General features: G+C 41.9%; 1 protein-coding gene across 1 annotated transcript in view; it reads left to right on the top strand.

The window, feature by feature from the left end:
• Positions 1 to 20,416, top strand: part of Washc2a (WASH complex subunit 2A) — a 75,156-nt gene that overhangs the window by 52,945 nt on the left and 1,795 nt on the right. The window contains 9 exon segments of the mRNA XM_048339287.1: positions 840 to 995; positions 2,953 to 3,132; positions 10,415 to 10,543; positions 10,662 to 10,760; positions 11,488 to 11,610; positions 12,489 to 12,551; positions 12,912 to 13,124; positions 14,759 to 15,355; positions 16,515 to 16,689. Coding sequence (XP_048195244.1) covers positions 840 to 995; positions 2,953 to 3,132; positions 10,415 to 10,543; positions 10,662 to 10,760; positions 11,488 to 11,610; positions 12,489 to 12,551; positions 12,912 to 13,124; positions 14,759 to 15,355; positions 16,515 to 16,689 — 1,735 coding nt within the window.

Here is a 20,416-nt window from a genome sequence, read left to right as displayed (position 1 = left end):
AGTCCTTCAGTCACTGTGAGGTGATAATAGGAACTAAAGGCATTGTGTGTGTTTGGGTTATTTTATGTCACAGCTTGGAAATTTCTGTCTATAGTCGTTGGCTTTGTTGGCTTGGGCCCTTGGAAAGGCAGAACATCATGGCAGTAATCCTTGGGCTTTGTTGATTTGGACTCATTGTGAGTCAGAACATGGTAACAGTCATTCTTGGCTTTAATGTCTTACGCCCAAACATGGTAACAGTCATCCTTGGCTTTAATGTCTTAAGCCCAAAATATGAGGCAAAGATCATGGTAGTAGTCTTGGGTTTTGTTAATTTTGGACCCAGGGTGTGGGGACCATGTTGAGTCAGAGCATCATGGCAGTAGTCTTTGGCTTGCTGGTTTGGGGCCTTATGGTGAGGCAGAGCATTGTGGCAGTAAAGCATATGGCAGAAACAAATTATCTCATGGTAGACAAGAAGCAAAATGAGATAAAGGAGTCAGAGAAAATCCTCCTCAGTGCCCTTCTTCCTCCACCTAGTAATCTGGTGAGTATTAACTATGTCTAATAGATTAAATGTAAGAGAAGGGAGCTAGGGAAGTAGAAACTTGTAATTGTTCAGTGGCAACAGTAAGTAAGATCTTATAAGTGCGGGTGGTTGGGGTCTGACAGATGGGAGATGAAGCACATGCTAGTGACAGAAACTGAAGTGCTGCAGCCTCAGATTTCAGGGATTTGTGTCTTCTACAGCACTGACCTCATGCCTAAGAGGACAAGTTTGGACTGCTTCTAGACATTGCTCTTCTACTCACACATGTATTTTTGTTTGTTGTTGAGGATGTTTACTTTTCTCTTGATAGAAAAAAGAGGCTGCTACTGAGAGGCCACCTCTGCTCTTCAGTGATGATGAAGAGAAGGAGGCACCACATGGAGTAACATCTGCAGATGTGAAGACTCAGGGTGCCAGCATGACCCCCAAGTCGGGACAGGCTGATAGGGCCAGCGAGGAAGAGAAGGTGGACTTCTTTTATTTCCTCTTGTGTTTTGTAACATGTGCGTGCGCGCGTGTACACACACACACACACACACACACACTTGTTATTTTTCCACCACCGAAAATACACAGCTTATTTGTAGAAAGATTTTGAACTCCGCAAAAGCATGAAGAAGATAGTCTGTGCCCTTGCCTTCCAGTTCCTGTGTAGGCACAGATGTACACGCCAGCTTCTGGTCTCCTTTAGATCTCCCCTCATCCTTACCTGTGTACTATGATAAATGTCAGGGTTGTTAATTTGTTTGTTCTTATGTACTGGTACTAGGGCTTGAAATCAGGACCTCGGCACTGTCTCTTCACTTTTTTGCTCAAGGCTGGTGCTCTACCATGTGAGCCACACCTCCAGTTTTGGCTTTTTGTTGGTTAGTTGGAGACAAGAGTCTCATAGACGTTGCTGTCTGGGCTGGCTTCAAACTGTGTTCCTCAGATCTCAGCTTCCTGAGTAGCTGTGATTATAAGCACAAGCCACAAGCCCTGCTAAGGTATCAGTTTTAAGAATATTTTTAAATTGTAATTCTTTTATGTCTAGTTGTTAGTTGTAAATTACAGAGGAGAGTGAACTGTGTTTCTTCAGAAACACTAGCTTTCCTTTCCTGAAAGTCTTCCATCTCTTCTTGGTGGTCTATAGCTAAATGTGACTCTCCAAGTCTTGGTGTCTGTATCTCATTTTTTAACTCAGCTTACATTCCACATGTTTGACTGCTTTCATTTAATCTCTCTCCCAGAGCGTGTGGAGGGTATTTGCTTTTCCAGGAGGCTCCTTGCGGCTGCAGTGACTCAGGAGTTATTTGGACATGAGCTCTGTCCTAGGCTTTCCTACACTTAACTGCTCATTTAATTGCTTTTTCCTCACTAGAGTATAAGCTCCTTGAGGAATGGTGCAGGGGTTGTTTGTTCACTGTTAGTTATTAGCATATCACTTTGCACATACTGGGTGCTACCTTTCGTTGTTACATTATGCATTTCTTCAAAGAAGCATGTTTTCCCACAGCTTAGCCACTCTGAAATTAGGATGCATCTTATTGTCAATGGTAGGTTTAATTTTTCTTTCTTGGTAGTACTTATGATCAATAATGTCTTGCCCGATTTGTGATACTATTGAGTGAAGAAATGTTGCATTTAAGATTATTTTAGAAGTTGTTTTGATCATCATACAATGTAGACATACCGTTTGAGTATGATTTTGCTGATGAGGCTCCCTGCGCCCCCACTCCCCCCCCCGCCCGGACTTAACAGATTAATTAAGTATTAGAAAATGCATTCTCCTCTCCCAATTATTGACACTTGTCTCAAAGACATAGAAGTTTGTTCTAGCCAGGTGCCAGAGGCTAATGCCTGTAACCCAGCTGCTGAGAAGGCTATCTGAGGATTGTCATTCAAAGCCAGCCTGGGCAGGAAAGTTCATAAGATTCTTACCCTGACCACCAAAATACTAGAAAGTGGAGCTATGATTCAAGTGGTAGCCTTGAGCAAAAAACCTCAGAGACAGTGCCCAGGCCCTGAGTTCAATCCCCATGACCTGCATTTAAAAAAATAAAAATCTTTCTAGCTCATGCATAGCCTATGTACATCAGGGTTATTACCACTTTCACCTTAAAAATGATTGGGAAAATTGTGTTTGTGGACTATTTATACAATATTCTTCATTGGAACAAACAAACAAGAATTGACCTTAGGAGCTGGAGGTATTGCTGAAGAGATAGAGTACCTGTTTAGCATGAACAAGGTCCTGGGTTCAATCCTTAGTACTGAGAAAGATATGGCCTCTGTTTTGTCACATGGGAGCTGGTGTTTTGAGCTTCAGTGGCCTAAATCATACCAGAGTGGCAGTTCCTGGGTTGATGAGGGAAATGAGAGACCCCATAATAGGATTTATTTCCAATGATTACTTACTTTTTTCCTTATTGTTTCCATTCCAGGAAGGACTTTTGTCTTCATCTTCTCGGGAAGCAGACAGACATTCGGATTTATTTTCTTCATCATCCCCATTGGACAAAGAAGGAAAGAGTAGAACCAAAACTGTTCTTAGCTTGTTTGATGAGGAAGAGGATAAAATGGAAGGTGAAAACATCTGCACGCCACAGGAAGAAGTAGAGAAGGTGAGCATAGTATGATTCAAGTCAGGTTCTCTCATAGTGTTAGTCTGTCATCCAAGTTGCTAAGGAAATCTTATCCCTCTTCTAGTCATTTAAATGTCTGGAAATCCTAATCAGGAATTCTTCCCCGAAAGAGCATTGTTGGTTGAGGAGTAGAATTTCACCTACCTTTGCTGGAATTGACAGACCTTGTTGACCCAGCAAACTTTTGCCCCTGGACCCTTCACAAGATGGGAGCAGTGGAAGTTGGGCCAGATCTGTACAGGCAACCTGTACACCTAGCACTCTGTTTTAGGGACAGATAAATCTTTATATTTATGAGGTGTCAGCAAACATTTTCTGCAACTATTTTAGCTTTTGCAGACCACATGAATTCTTTTATACCTGCTCAGATCTGCCATTAGTAGTGGGAAGGCAGCTCTAGAAGAAATGCAGTGGGTATGATTATGTGCCACAAGATTTTATGAGTAAAAATAACTGACAGTATTCTCCTGGGACTCCTTCTATCCTGATAGTACAACTAGACAGTGACATCACAAGAAAAGTACAAATCAATATTTTTTGTGAATGTAAATGTTAAAATCCTCAACAAAATACTGCTAAACCCAATTAGGAAGTTATAAAAAGAAATTACACAGCATGTCAAGTGGCCTTTCTTCCTTTATTACTTTGCCTCATCCTCCTACCCCATTTCTTAAAACAATTTCAACAGGTATTATTGTTCTGTTTTCATACAAGTATACAATGTACTTTAGCCATATTCACTCTCCTTCATCCTCTCCATTGGCCTTCCGCCCTCTTACTCTTCCCCATTCCCCAACAGAACCAGTTTTACATTCTGGTGGTTCGTTTTTGTATATGTGTATGCCAGGACTGGGACTTGAGCTCAGGGCCTCATGCTGTTGCTTAGCTTTTGGGCTCATGGCTGGCACTCTGTCACTTTCACCTGTCATTCATTTTTTAGCATATGTTATTTGTACAAAGGGGATTCACACTTCATATATTATACTTTAATCACATTAACCCTCCGTATTGCTCTCTGGTTCTACATCCTCCTCACTCCTTTACTAAACAGTTCTTAGTGAGTTTCCTTATGCAACTTTCATGCATAGACATAATGTAAGTTGATACTATTCATCTTCCAACATTCTCTACTCTTTGTCCCTCCTTCACATTTTCCCAGATAGTCTTACAGTTAGTTATGTTTTATACATGTGTATATACACATACACACATATATATGTACATAATTCTATACATACATTTATACACATATATGGTATATATGGATATTTTTTATATCTAGATTCTGGATATGAACCTGGATTACTTTGGTTAACATGATGATTTCCAGTTGCATACATTTTCTTCAAATGATTCAATTTCATTCCTGGGTATATATACCACATTGTCTTTATCAGTTCATCGGTTGCAGGGCATCTATGATGCTTCCATAGCTTGGCTGTTGTAAATAGTGCTTCAGTAAGCCAAGGTATGTAAGTGTCTCCCCCCCCCATGTATTTGTTATTGTTACTATAAAGGTGATGTACAGAGGGGCTACAGTTACATAAGTCAGATGAGTACATTTCTATTTGGACAAAGTCACCTCTTCCTTTGCTCTCTCCCAGTTTACCCATAATTTTCTGCATAGTGTCTAGTGAGTCCCACTGATGCATTTGATCACCCTTTGTCCCTCCATGTCTGTGCCCTCCCTCTCCTCTGAAAAACAGATAAGTGAGCAAACACTTTGAATATGTACCTAAGAGTGGTATCACTGAATCATATGGTAATTCTGGTTTTAGTTTTTTTGAGGACCCTCCCTCCTGCTTTTCATAGTGATTGTACTAGTTTACTTTTCCTCCAATGGTATAAGGGTTTCTTTTACCTAGAATCCCAGCCAGCATTTATTGTTGTGTTCTTAATGGTAGCCATCCTGACTGCCATTTAATTTGCACTTTTTTTTTTTTTTGCCAGTCCTAGGGCTTGAACTCAGGGCCTGAGCACTGTCCCTGGCTTCTTTTTGCGCAAGGCGAGCACTGTACCACTTGAGCCACAGGGCTACTTCCAGCTTTTTCCATATATGTGGTGCTGAGGAATTGAACCCAGGGCTTCATGTATACCAGGCGAGCACTTTTCCACTAGGCCATATTCCCAGACTTCCTAATTTGCGCTTTTTTTTTTTACATTTATTTATTTATTTATTTATTTATTTTTTTGGGCCAGTCCTGGGGCTTGGACTCAGGGCCTGAGAACTGTCCCTGGCTTCCTTTTTGTTCAAGGCTAGCACTCTGCCACTTGAGCCACAGCGCCACTTCTGGCCGTTTTCTAGATATGTGGTGCTGGAGAATCGAACCCAGGGCTTCATGTATACAAGGCGAGTTCTCTTGCCACTAGGCCATATTCCCAGCCCCTAATTTGCACTTTTATTGCTGGTGTTACTGAGCATTTCTTTATATATTTATTTGCCATTTGTACTTCTTTTGAGAATTGCCAGCTCAGCTCATTTGCTCATTTATTAATTAGCTTTGGAGCTCCATGTATATTCTAGTTATTAATCACTTGTCATATGTGTAACTGGCAAAGTGTGATCCCATTCTAATTCAGCATAATGACTTTCCTTTTCCATGGAGTAGGTTTTAGTTTGATGACATCTCAGTTGCCATTTCTTGTTCCTATTTGCTAACCCATTGGGATTTTAGTCAGGAAAGTATTGTCCATGTCTGTATCTTTTCCTGTAGTAAATTCTATGTTTCAGGACTTAAATTTAAGGTCTTTGATTCACTTTGAGTTGATATTGCTACAGGTAAGAGGCAGGGGTCTCAGTTCAGTTTCTTCTAGGTTCCCCAGAACATTTGTTGAAGAGGCAGTTTTATTTTATTTTTTTTCCTAAAGTGTGTTTGCTACCACTCCTGTCCTGTTGGGAAGCTCATGGCTTGGTGTCTGTCAGCTGCATCATGGCCTTCTCAGCTCACTAGTTCATGAACAGGTTGCCAAGATATAATAACTGTGGGAAAGAATATTCTTTTCAACATGTAGTGCCGGGACACTGATTATACACATAATAAAGAAGGAAGTTGGATCCCTATTTCATAGCACACACAAAGTTAACTAAGAATGGGTCATAGACACAAATGTAGAACTCAAATTATACAATTAAGTCATCATGACCTTGGATTAGACAAAGACTTCTTAAGACTTTACACCAAAAACACAAGTAATGAATAAATAGCCAAATGGGACATTTATTAAAAGGAAAAAACAAAAGTGCTTCAAAGGACACCAAAAACAAAAGTGAGGGGCTGGAGAGTGTGGTGCACCTCCACAGTCCCAGAACACAGAACACAGGAGTAGTGCTATTTTAGGCTAGTCTGATCTTGAAACCAAGCTTGCCATGCTGGTGCATGCTTGTCATTCCAACTGGTTGGCAGGTGGAGGTAGGGTTCTAAGACTAGCCTGAGCAAAGTTAACATGAAGCCCTTTACAAAAAACAAACTAAACTAAAAAAGATTGGGGTCTGGCTCTAGTGGTGGAAACCCTGAGTTCAACCCTTTGTACCTCCAGAAAACTAAAAAGTAGAAAGTTAACACAAATGGGAGAAAATGTTATCAAATTATCTATTTGATAAGAGACTTTTCTCTGGGATATGTGAAGAAATTACAACTCAAAAAGACAAAATAACCAAACCAATTAAAAAGTCGACAAGGGCCCAGTAAAGTGGCTAACACCTGTAATTCTGGCTTTTGTAGGAGGCAGAGGTAGGATTATAGCACAAAGCCAACTCCTGGCAGGACCAAGACCCAGTCTAGAAAAAAATACAGCAAAAATAACTAACTAGGGTCATGGCTCAAGTGGTAGAGTGCTTTCATTATAAGCCTGAGGCCTGAGTTCAAAATTAATACTGTTTCTCCCCGCCCCCCCCCCAAAAAAAAGATGGACCAAAGATAGGAATAGAGATCCTACAAAAAGGATAGATAGCTGAAACATAAGGAGAAGGTATCTCCCATCATTAGTCATTAGGTAACCCAGATCAAAAGCTAAAATAAGATACATACACACCAGCAAGGCTACCCAAATCATTTTTTTAAGGTAGTAATGTCTTTTAGGGTATGGGGACACCACAACTATTATTTGGGAGTATGAAATGGTTCGGCTGCTTGGGAAAACATTTGGTAGTTCCTTAAATTGGTGTAAATCATGGAATTCCTGAATAACTCTGAAACTCCATTCCTAAGTATATAATACGCAAAAGAAAACCTTGGGCTGGGGATATAGCCTAGTGGCAAGAGTGCCTGCCTCGGATACACGAGGCCCTAGGTTCGATTCCCCAGCACCACATATACAGAAAACGGCCAGAAGCAGCGCTGTGGCTCAAGTGGCAGAGTGCTAGCCTTGAGCGGGAAGAAGCCAGGGACAGTGCTCAGGCCCTGAGTCCAAGGCCCAGGACTGGCCAAAAAAAAAAAAAAAAAAAACCTAGTGGGCTCACATCCAACTGTGAGATGTTCCCAGCAGCATTCTCCATAGCAGCCAGAAGATGGGGTAGCACCATGTCCATCTACTGATGACTGCACGCACAGTGCAGTAGTACATCCATGTAGTGCAATACTGCCTTCGTGCAGGCTTTATGTTGTGCTGGGTTCTGAGGGAGCATGATGAATTTCACATCACTGCTCCATCCCACCTGGCGTGGGAGACATCCCCTTGTCCAGTGTGTCCTTGCTGGCTACCTGATTGCTAGTCACTTTGTAGCCATCTTAGTTAGCAGGTAGATTCTTGTCATTTTGGAATGTCGCAGTGGTTGTGCATAAGGGATCCTTCCTTTATTCACTCATAGTCCCAAACACAAGGACTGTGCTGCTGGTAGACTGCAGCGAAGCATTTTCTTGATGCAGAAGGTAGAAATTCTGTATGAATTTTGGGCATTATAAATTACAGGGTTTTCCAGTCATTCACCTTCAGTCTTTGAATGTATTCCCCAGAGATGAGGGAAAATTTCTGTGTTATTTGACAATTGAAAGAATGGAATAGGAAAGCAGAGGACACGGGCTCAAGGGGTATAAAGCCTCTGCCTAGCAAGTGTGAGGCCCTGATCTCAAACTCAGTACTACCCAAAAAAAATTACGTAGGAAGAATGAATTATGTTCTATAGCAGAATCGGGTGACTACAGGTCATAAGAATTTATTAAATATTTTATCCAAAGAGCTAGAAGAAAGGAGTTAGAAGCTTTCCTACATAAAGCAATGAGAAATGTTTAAGATAGCAATGGTCGGGCTGGGGATATAGCCTAGTGGCAAGAGTGCCTGCCTCGGATACACGAGGCCCTAGGTTCGATTCCCCAGCACCACATATACAGAAAACGGCCAGAAGCAGCGCTGTGGCTCAAGTGGCAGAGTGCTAGCCTTGAGCGGGAAGAAGCCAGGGACAGTGCTCAGGCCCTGAGTCCAAGGCCCAGGACTGGCAAAAAAAAAAAAAAAGATAGCAATGGTCATTATAATATATATATGTATGTATGTATCTAAAAATATATATTGTATATACCCATATATATGTGACTGTGTATATGTTTGTGTAAAACATTGTGCTGTACCCCATAAAAGTAGGTAGGTGTTTGGGCCTGAATGAAGAGGCTTGGCAGAAGTGAAGACTAGCCATTGATGGTTGGGAGGGGGGGCGGTGGCTAATGGGAATGTTTCAGATTCTTAGATATGATAGTGTTAGTATGTATCTTAAATGGATTTTTTTTTTTTTGCCAGTCCTGGGGCTTGAACTCAGGGCCTGAGCACCATCCCTAGCTTCTTTTTTGCTCAAGGCTAGCCCTCTACCACTTGTCACAGCGCCACTTTGAGCTTTTTCTGCTATGCGGTGCTGAGGAATTGAACCCTGGGCTTCATGCATGCTAGGCAAGCACTCTACTGCTAAGCTACATTCCCAGCCCCCTTAAAAGTGGATAAAGTTTTTATGTTATGTGAATTTTATCTCACGAGAGATTTTAAAAATCTGGCTTGGTAACGCATAGATTAGATTCAGATCGAGCTAAAGAAATAGTCTATATTGATTTCTATGAAAAGAATTAATTTGTACAGATCTGTTTCTCTATGCAGATAGATAGATAGATAGATAGATAGATAGATAGATAGATAGATAGATATTAGCACTGTTGGGAATTGAAGCCAGGGCCTTGTGCTTGCTAAGCAGGTCCTCTACCACTGAGTGTCATCTCTGACTATAAATAAATCCATTGTGTACAGACAATGGATATGACTAATTTACAATGGATATGACTTAATTTCCTTGTAGTCCTATACTGTGTATGAATTGTACTCTTTTTCAGTACAAACTAACTTTGATTGCTGTTTAACTGGCTCTTTTTGTCAGAGTGGGTTTTTGTTGTAAGCTTTAGTTTTGGGTATCTCCAATTAACCACAGAAAAGGCCAAAATAGAGCTGTGGCTCAAGAGTTAAGAGTGCTAGCCTTTAGCTAACGGACCTCAGGTACAGCACCCAGGCCCTGAGTTCAAGCACATATACATGATTCAACCCAAAACGTTTCTCATTATGAAAGTACTGAGTTGGGTTTATTTTATTTTTTTCCTTTTTTTTGTGCCAGTCCTAGGGCTTGAACTCAGGGCCCAAGCTTTTTTGTTCAAGGCCCCCACGCTACCACTTGAACCACTTCTCCTATCCTAGTGTTTTTAAGTTGGTTAATTGGAAAGACTCATAGGCTGTATACCTGTGCTAGCTTTGTGCCACAATTCTCAGATCTTTGAACTCCTGAGTGGCTAGGATTACAGGTGTCAGCCACTGGTGTCCAGCTGGTTTTTCTTTTTAAAGTAAAAATCCAAATACTACAAAAAGGTTGAAAGATGATCTTTCAGAGTATGTTTTCTGCACTACTTTTGGTGGCTCTGTTGTGTGAAAAGTGTCGTTTCCCTGCTTATAAGCATATAGGCCTTGGCCAGTAAACAAACCTGCAAAGGGATTCCATTTGCTTTGTGACTTTTCTGTATGTGCTAGTCCTAGGGGTTGAACTCAGTGCCTAGGTGCTATTCCTGAACATTTTTTGCTCAGACTAGCACTCTACCACTTAAACCACACCTCCAGTTCTGGCATTTTTGGTTGTTCAACTGGAGATAAGAGTCTCATGGACTTTCCTGCCCAAGCTGTCTTTGAACCTTGATTTTTAGATCTCAGCCTTCTGAGCAGCTAGGATTGCAGGGGTGGGCTTGTTGTAATGTTTGTATAACATGTCTTAGATGCCTTATCGCATATGGTATTCTCTCTTGTCCAGGGCCCTACTCCTGGTGCTCCTGCCAAAAGTACGGGTGTCTTCCAGGATGAAGAGCTCCTTTTCAGCCACAAACTCCAAAAGGACAATGACCCTGATGTTGACCTTTTTGCCGGCACCAAAAAAAACAAGGTCAGTTCCTAGTGGTTCTCATATTGTGGCCTTGGCTGATGTGTTAGATATTGTCCTCACCTAGTCCTCCATAAATGGTTTGCTTCTAGTTGTTCAACCTGAGTGTTCTCTGTTCTAGTTGTCCAAGCCAAGTGTGGGGTGCCTGTTTGATGATGATGATGAGGAGGAGGAGGAGGAGGAGGATCATCTTTTCATTTCTGCCAAGTCTCAGCCTATGGTATCAGACTTTTGTTTTGCATATGGTCAAGATCAGGGAGTGTGGGAACATGACCAGTCATAGGATGAAGGAAATGCACAGAGAAATCCAGATGATGCACTAATACGAGTATGGAGGCTGACAGGAGTGTATAGGCTAGAGAACAGTTCATACTGTCTTGATCCTGTTCATATGAATATTAAAGCATTAACTCACCTGGGTTTTCTGTTACAAACTTGTTTTTTTAAATATATTGTATTGTTATTATTAAGATGTTGTATTAAGGGGTTAAATCAGAAGTCAGGTAATGAGTACAATTCTTTTTGGACAATGTCACCCCTCCCTTCACATTTTTAAGGAGTTTATTGAATCACCATTGTGTTCAGTATGCTTGCATCTGTGTGCCTATCAAGCATACAGCTTTATATTTGAGGTTTTGCTTTCCTCCTGCTATACTAATTTCTGTATATACTATTTTATTTTTAACCACCTGTGTATGACACTGATTTTTTGTTTTCTTTTTTCCCCATGCTAATCATCAGGTCTTGGCATGCTATGCAAATTCTCTACCACTGAGCTACACTGCTCCCTAGAAACTCACAGTCTCTGACATTGTTTCTGAAATGTTACTTGTAAACAAGTCCAATACTTATTTGACAAGGTACCAGAGGCCATGTTCCTTTTTGTATTATGATTTCTGTTTGACATTTCTAAGATACAGGATAGACTTTCATATTTTCTTTTTAAGGTACCAGAAAAAAAGAAAGTAGTGAAAAAAATCAAGTCTGTTTCCTCTTTCAAGAACCAGAAGCTTCCTGAATCCCTTGGAGGTAGCAAAGACAATGACATATGGAAATCAGAAGTACCACAGGTTAGGAGTGATTTGTTTCAGGGTTTTGTCTCTCAGCATAAACCAGTTCCACTGTGCAGACCCCAAGTTCCCTAGTAGTATCCTGGTTAAGTAAGTAAATGGCACCTACCACTCCTCTCTTCTTACTATATCCTTTTATCCTTGCCCATCTCTCTCCACTCTTGTCTCAGGATTCTATACTTACTGTTTTTGAACCGAGTTCTATTTGATTCCAAGATGGAGTCAGAGTAAAGTATCTTCTTCCAGGAGAGCCCCCATTTACTCCCTCTATATTTTTTCAGAGGATAATTCACTTAAAGTGAGAAAGAATCACATATGATTTCTCCATTGCCTCTCAGTGTCACATCTTCCAAGGTAGCTCCATTGGCCATCCTCTTGGAACTCTGGAGAGTGGGGCCAGAACAGCTGGCTATCCAGGATGTTTCACTGAGATCTCCATGCCCTGAACTGAAAAAACACTGAACTTATGACTAGCACTTCGCAATTTAATTCATCCCAAAAAGATTCTTTTGCTTTTAGAACTTATGCTTCATGCTATGGGAGATTGTGTGCACCTTGGCCTTTTGACATGTTGAATAACCTGCATAGTAATTCTGCCAGCCACTCAGGCTTTTGTTCTGCTGATAAAAGTGCAGCTTTTAGGAATGCTGTACCTCCTTTTACTCCCTGTGTGATCTGACAGCTCTCTTTTTTCCTGCTGTGGTAGGGGCTTTGGTGAAGTATTACCAGCAATATGTGACTAAGTCCCCAGTGTGGTTTCAGTTCAGAAAGGGACAGCCTTACTCCATCACAGATTTACTTACAGGCAGACATATAATCCAAGATACTTCGCTTCCTGTTTCCCGAATGGACTTTTAACACTATGTAATTTCACACAGGATTCATCAGGTCTCGCTCCATTTAAAACCAAAGAGCCATCCACTTGGATCGGGAAAATACAAGTAATTATAACATGTCTACATCTTCATTGCCTGCCTTGTGGCATCTGTAAATCTTGTTTGGATGTGCACTTTTTTCAGCAGCTGCCAAGCATTTTCTTATCTGTTCCCCTGCCCCCACCACACCCTCCACTCCACTTGTTGCTTTTTGTATGCTGTATCTTTAAAGTCCTTTCTTTGGTCCCTATGGTGGCCAGAGGTGTGTGACTCTGTTCTGATTCTGAGACTAGATCAGGTGATTCTCCTACATTCCCCTTCTCTTGTATTCTACACTGTCTGCACTGATTCTCCTCATGTGTGACCGAAAGGATAATAGACTGCTGTATCTAAGAACAAATACTGAGTTTTGTTTTTCTTCTTTAGGCAAGTTTAGTGATTAATCCAGCGGCCTTGCTACCTACAGTGGCTCCTCAAATTTTGGGAACAAAGCCTGTTTCATCAGAATTGTCTTTTCCTTCATCTGAACCTGGAAGGAGCCATGGCCTGGAATCCATCCCCACTCTTCATGGGAGTGGGGAGGCTGGTGTGAGCTTTGACATTCCAGCTCAGGCAGACACCTTACACAGTGCAAACAAGGTGATGAAACCATCTTTGCTTCCTTTTCCTTTGATCAAAACTTGGATACTTCTTTCTAATAATAATTAGAGACACACAGTTGTCAGCTCAGCTCCTGTTTGAAGGCAGCTTCTCTTTCCTTTGTTCTGTCCTTCCTCTGCTTCACTCCAACTCACTAATTCTGCTTTTGTTCTGTTGTATTTTGTACAGTAGAAAGTCCAATGAAGTCCCTCATTTCACTGGTGGTTTACCCCCTGTGAATCCCTCACTCCCCAGAAAAGAACCTCCTAACTCCTAGTTTGGTATGAAGCCTCCTTTACAGTTGGTACCAAGCCATGCTTCCAGCTTTTCCAAATAATCACCTCATGTTTGCAGCCTGTTTCCCAGTGTCTGGACACACTTGCTCTTACCTTGCTGTTGCCCACTGGCCATGCATCTGCCTCACTAGGACTGCTGTGCCCCATCAGCAGTTCCACTTCTGTGCCCTTGGCCCTTTGTCCCCATGTCCTGGACTACCTCCCCAGGTAGGAACCACCAGGATGTCCTCAGTGGACCTGAAATTTTCCTTCCATTTTAATTGGTTTCCTTTTTTCTATCTAATCTACCTTTTGTAGATAGCCTTAGCTGATCTGCATGTAAGCAGTAGTACCTAACTCTAGCAAACATATTCAAGTGTTTCCAGACCTATTTTCCCCTGTACAAAAGTAAAACATTCTTCTTGTTGTTGTTACTCTTTTTATTAACTTTTTAAAAGTTTAAATTGGGTGCTGGGAGTATGGCCTAGTGGCAACAGTGCTTGCCTCCTATACATGAAACCCTGGGTTCAATTCCTCAGCACTGCATATATAGAAAACGGCCAGAAGGGGTGATGTGGCTCAGGTGACAGAGCTAGCCTTGAGCAAAAAGAAGCCAGGGACAGTGTTCGGCAGGCCCTGAGTCCAAGGCCCAGAACTGGCAAAAAAAAAGTTTAAATTGGGTACTTCTTAAAATCACTTGTAAAATATCATTGACGTAGGCAGGTGTTGTAGTATACAAAGTTAATTGTACCATCTCAAAACTCAGCTTGTGTACTTTGGAAAATGTCAGAGATCTTGAATCATAGCTATTAAGAGACTTGTGTTTTGATGATATATTCATGGTTTAGATTTCTGACCAATATTTTTCTCTATGTAATATTTACTGTTTGAATTACAGTGTTCATTACTTTGAAGAAAATAGTGTCACGGATTCCCTGTCTTTATACTCTCAATTCTCTTCTGCTCCTGCTGCTGGTGTCTGATTCAAATTAGTGCCCTAGGTTTATGCCAAAATCCTGATTCATTCTTGTTTTGAAAGACACCCAGGTTTCAATGAAAGGTAGAGGTGCCAGAGGTTTGTGTGTCCCAGAGTACTAACATATGTGCTTTCTGAGATTCCAGCAACAGTGAATCTTTTTGTGTCAAACTGAACTAAAACTAAAAAGAGGGGGAAAAAAATAAAGAACACTAAAGCTATAAACTCTTTCTTTGGAGATCTTTAAGAACTTTTCATCTCTTAGATAGTATCTTGATGGAAGTAGGCCACATAACCCTACAGTAATTTGAGCCAATAGTTCTTTGCTGCTTTCCTCTTACGCCTTTATCACCAGATCCACATGCTCTTTTTTGTCCTTGCAGAACCGTGTCAAAGTGAAAGGGAAGCGCAGGCCACAGACCCGTGCAGCCAGGCGACTTGCTGCCCAGGATTCTAGTGAGTCTGAGGATGTTACTCTGCCCAGAGGACTTGTTGCAGTAGTGGCAGATGGAGCCATTTTGCCAAGTGTTCATCAGTCCCAGCCCCAGCCTCAAGCAGGCAGCAGAAAAGTCAGCTCTGAGGTAGCTGTGTGTGCTGCTCCACCACCTGCCATGGGCAGCAGCACCTTTGTGACATCTCTGCGTCGGCCCAGAGGCGAAGCTGACCAGTTTGATTCTGGGGACGTCTTTGCCAAGAGCATAGGACCTCAGTCCATGGAGAGAACAAAAGCCAAGGGCAAGGCAGAAAATTCCCTGGCCCACCTGTCAGGGGGAAGTAAGGAAAGTGCATTGTTTCCTGCTCTCAATGATGCCAGCGGGGATGGTGATCTCTTTCAGTCCGTGAAACCAAGACCAGCAAAGAAAACCAACCCGTTTGTTCTCATGGAGGATGAGGATGACCTCTTTACAGAGCAGAAAGGCATGAAGAATGAGTCCAGATCCAGTCAGCAGGATGTCACAAAAACACAAGATATTTTTGAGGTAACAAAAATACTTCATAGCTGGTTCTGTTAAGGAAAATTGCTTGCTGATTGACTCATTTGAGCCGTAGATTACGTTAAGCACTTTTTGTGCATACCTGGTATCTATTTGCTTGGTAATTATGATTAGAATCTCCTACTAGTAACTGAAATTGACTCGAGTAGTTTTTTTGTTATTTCACTGTAGAGTAGTTTTTGTTATCTGGGACCCTTGATATAAGTCTTTAAAAAATTTTTTTAAGCTACTGAAAATGGAATCCAGAACTTTACACATGCTGAACAACTGCTTATAATTATAAGCCACACCCCCAGGCCTGGATATTGATTTTTATAGAATGTTATTTGTTGGCTTCCTTCACTTGGCACTGTGACTTAGATAAAAGTCCATCAGAGGAGTCTGAATGTTTAATCTGATTCTGGGTAAATTGCCCCTGGCTGCAACTGCTAATTTAGTAAAAAAGCAGGCAGGAAGATCTTCAGTGATTGTTTCTCCCTAGATCTTCATTGGGCATCAGGGTCCCACAGAACAAGTACTCTGCTCCCCAGAGCACTCCAGGAGGCAGACCAAATAGAAACCAGGACAACAGATCGGGCTGGGGATATGGCCTAGTGGCAAGAGAGCTCGCCTCGTATACATAAAGCCCTGGGTTCGATTCCCCAGCACCACATATACAGAAAATGGCCTGAAGGGGCGCTGTGGCTCAAGTGGCAGAGTGCTAGCCTTGAGCGGGAATAAGACAGGGACAGTGCTCAGGCCCTGAGTCCAAGGCCCAGGATTGGCAAAAAAAAAAACAAAACAGGACAACATATCATTAAAATGCTTTCTAACAGCACTAACTGCTATTTAGAAAATTATCTGGGGTGAAATTGGTGGGCAGGGGTAAGATCCTGTCCTTCAGGTAGGACAGGTAGAAAAAGCTTTACTGCAGAGCTGGCATTTGAATTTGGGGCTAGAAGAACTAGAAGTAGCAACTGTGCAGATATCTAGTGTTCTCCAGCCCAGGGGGGGTTGAGGGGGGCAACTCTCTCCCCAACTGTTGTGGTGGTTTGGATTTCCAGTTAGTTATGTTTAGTGAAAAAAAAAAAAAAACACTTCAAAGAACAAAAACATTAACTTAAAATGGTATTCCTTTAAAAAATTATTTATTTTGCTTTAAAAGGATGATATATTTGCCACTGAAGGTAAACCCTCTCAAAAAAAGAGAGACAAGGAAAGAACTTTGGAGTCCAACTTATTTGATGATACTGTTGATATCTTTGCTGACCTAACTGTTAAACCAAAAGAAAAGTCCAAAAAGAAAGTGGAAACTAAGTCTATATTTGATGATGATATGGGTAAGTTGGTTACCATTCAATTATCCCCTGGCTGTGTCTCTTCCCTGGATACTGATCCCCAGGAGATTTCCTTCTGTTTGCTCCCTGATCCTTGTTAGGCTAAGGGTTGGGTAATGGTGTACAGCTGAGAATATGAAGGAAGGCTAAGTGCTGGTGGCTATGTATGCCTATAGTCTGAGTTTCATGGTTTGAACCCAGCCCAACTAGGAAAGTCCATGAGACCCTTGCGTCCAATAAACAACTCAAAAAGGAGGGGGAGGGGAGGAAAGGGGGAGAGGAAGAGGAAAAGGAGGAGGAGGAGGAGGAGCAGCAGCAGCAGCAGCAGCAGCAGCAGCAGCAGCCTGGGAATGGAATGCTAGTCTTAAGCAAAAGCAGCTCAGGGACAACTCCCAGGTCCTGAGTTAAAGCCCCAGGACAGGTACAAATACACACAAAAATATTATGATAGAGCTAGAATATGACCTTTAAGTAAATAGAACTTTTTTTGTTTGTTTTTTATCAGTCATGGGGCCCAAGTGCTGTACCTGAGCTCTTGCTCAAAGCTAGTACTCTACTACTTTGAGCCACAGTGCCACTTCCGGTTTTCTGGCAGTTAACTGGAGATAAAAGTCTCAAGGAATTACCTGCTTGGCTTCACACTTCAGTCCTCAGATCTCAGCTTCCTGAGTCACTAAGATTATAGACATGAACCACTGGTGCCTGGCTAGTAAATAGAACTTTTATGCCCTCTGCTATCCACTCACAAATACCATGATGCTATGAAAAGAACCAACAGAAATTGCCCCTATGCTGACCCAGGCTGACATAGCCACCTGAGTGTTAGGTTTTTTAAGTAGGTAACTGGTAAAGGAGAACGCCACACGGTATTCAGGCAGGAGAGAACGTTTATTACCGAACTGCTGGCCTGTGGCCAAGATGATCCATGGCCAGAGAGAAGGGAGAGAGAGAGCCCTGATTTATTTAGGGCAGGGGCAAGGGGTGTGGCCAGGTGGATTAGGAGGTGACCTCAGGGAAAGGGGAGGTAACTGCCTCCAGGTCTGCAGGTTACCCAGGTAACTGGGTGGAGACTTAATGAGGTGGGGGCATCTGCATGTAGCCCTCAGGGAGAGGACCTAACATTCCAGCCTTTTAATAGTAATGAAAAAGGAAGAAGACTCTCTCTGGCTGCTTCCTGCTGGCAAGGGGCATGGGCATTAAGGCAGAAATGTGGCCTCTCCTGGAGAAGGCGAGCAGCAGGGTCCCTTGGTGGTAGATGCCAGTCCTTGAATGAAGCCTGGAAGAAGTCTCATGAGGCAGGGGCTGGGCAAAAAAAAATATTAAGGCAAAAGGAAGAGTTTAGGGCACAAAATTAAAAACTGGATGACTTGGCTAGTTCTTATATTCAGGTATGGACATTAGATGGACAAGCTACTATCTCTTGATCCCCCGGCTCTGATTAATTTTGAAAGGGCAAGACAAAGTGACTCCATTTTGGATGCAATCATTTTCCTCTTACTCCACTCCATGATACTTGTTCCCGGAACTGGCTGAGTCCCAGTGGTCTAGGTGCTTGTTGCTGGGATGGCTTGCCCCTGTTGGCATTCACAGGATTTGAACTCAGGGCCTGGGCACTGTCCCTGAGCACTTCTGCTCGAGGCTAGTACTCTACCACTTGAGCTCCACTTCCAGCATTTGGCTGGTAAGAGATAAGTCTCTTCAGCCATGCTTCCAGCCTGGATCTTCGCTGATTAATTGGGAGTTGGAGTTTGAGAGAGATTTTCAGCCCTGGCTGGCTTCGAACTGCAATCCAAGGAGTCTTTGTCACAAAAGCCCTTTTTTATTTCCAATTAAAACAACAAGGAGACCAAGGGGACTAGAGCTTACCTGTACCTTGTCAAGAATTGACCAAATACTTGCCAGAATTCTGCAATGACAAAACTCAGTAGATGTGATGAGTTTTAGCACAGATATATAGCTAGATGGACATACTAACAAATGACATTTACACAGACATACACACTGTGCACATAGGTTTTACAGCATGCAAAAATGAATTTCAGCAGTAGACTCTTTCGGAATTCCAATAGTAAATGACTTCTTTTCTTTTCTTTTTTTTTTTTTTTTGCCCAATATTTTAAAACCACGTGGTCGGTTAGAAAAACAAGTTTGCTAGCAAACAACAATTTTCAGATTATCAAATGAAGAAACCATATTTTTTTTTTTTTTCACAGCAGCAGCTGGAGAGGCCTGTGAGGTCAGGGAGGGTTTTTGTGTTGTGTTTTTTTTTTTTCTTCTTTATTTATTTATTTAATTTTATTTTTTTATTAATTGAACATAAATTTTTTTACAAGGTGTTGTGCAAAGAGGGTGCAGTTACATAATAGGGCAGTGTGTACATTTCTTGTGATATCTTACAACCTGTTTTTCCATCCCTTGTCTAGGTCAGGTAGACCCATATGCAATATACAATGTATCAAGCACATATACAGTGTTCACCGACTTGGTCTCTACTGTCTCTCCGTCTCCCTTTGTTAACAGTCATATATCAGGGAGATCATGCCCCTTTGTTTTCTGTGTTCTAGGCTTGTCTCACTCAAGAAACCATATTTTGATAAACGCCAGTGGGATGCCATGTTGAGGGGGGTGGCAGGACACAAACACACTAACAGAGAACATGTCAAGTTGGAGCTGCAAAGGAAGGACAGCAGTTTAGAGACTATGGGGCAGTGCAGCATGGTAGCACAGGGGTGGAGCTTCACTTGATTTTTTGTTTGTCTGTTTGGGGACATGCTACTACTTCTGTTTGGCTACGAGGTAAGTAGCCATACATGTAAGACTAGATCCTACATTAATAGCCCTGTGCTGAGGCCAAATACATGCTTCCTGCTCTCTCTCTCTCTCTCAGGTCTGCACCTGGGTGATGGCTGGTGCACCCACACTGGGTCTGTCCACCCAACAAACTTGTGCTGTCTTCTCTTAATCCTACCAGATGGAGTGCAGAAGAGACTCTTTTTGTTTTCAGTAATAGTTTGAATTCCAGGGCTTTTACACTTGCTAAGCAGGTGCTCTACTTCTTGTTCTTCTTTGTGTTGGTTATTTTGCCCTGGGCGATCTCACCACATCCTGTTTCTACTTCCTTTTGTCTCTGGGATGACCCAGTGTGCACTTCTGTGCTTCCACCAGAGCTTAAGTAGACATGTACTCAAAACACTATGTCCAGCCAGTGGTGAAGATGGAGTTTAAAATACTTTTATGCTTGGGCTGGCTTCTAAATGCAATTCTCTAATCGCTTGTCTCCCAAGTAGAAGTCTCCACCCAGCTGACACTTCGATTTTGATTGTGTTTTCACTTTATTTCTTGGAGAGGATCTTGCTATAGCCTAGGTTATCCTTGAGCTTCAGCCTCCCAAGTGCTACAATTACATGTGCACATGGCTTGAATTTTTAGTCAACAAAAAATGTAATACATGCTAATGGTAATAGAATCATCCAGCTCAGGAAATGTAAAGAGTGAAAAAAGCCTTAAATGCAACCTGAACTGTTTGTGGTGTGAATCCTTCCAGACACAGTAATATTCACATTTATATGCACAGATATCTTTTTCAAAACTAAGAATATACTTTACCTGTTGTGCTGTTCCTTTTAGTCACATTTATATGTCTTTCTATGTCAGTACACAGAAACCTCCTTAATTTTGAGTAATAATTCTTTGTATTTAGCCATTAGCCTATTAATGGTAATCTTGGTTG

This window comes from Perognathus longimembris, chromosome 2, assembly GCF_023159225.1.
Source record: "Perognathus longimembris pacificus isolate PPM17 chromosome 2, ASM2315922v1, whole genome shotgun sequence".
NCBI classification, from domain to species: domain Eukaryota; kingdom Metazoa; phylum Chordata; class Mammalia; order Rodentia; family Heteromyidae; genus Perognathus; species Perognathus longimembris.
The sequence above is the reverse complement of the archived record's forward strand: the minus strand, read 5'-3'. Positions and strand labels throughout refer to the sequence as shown.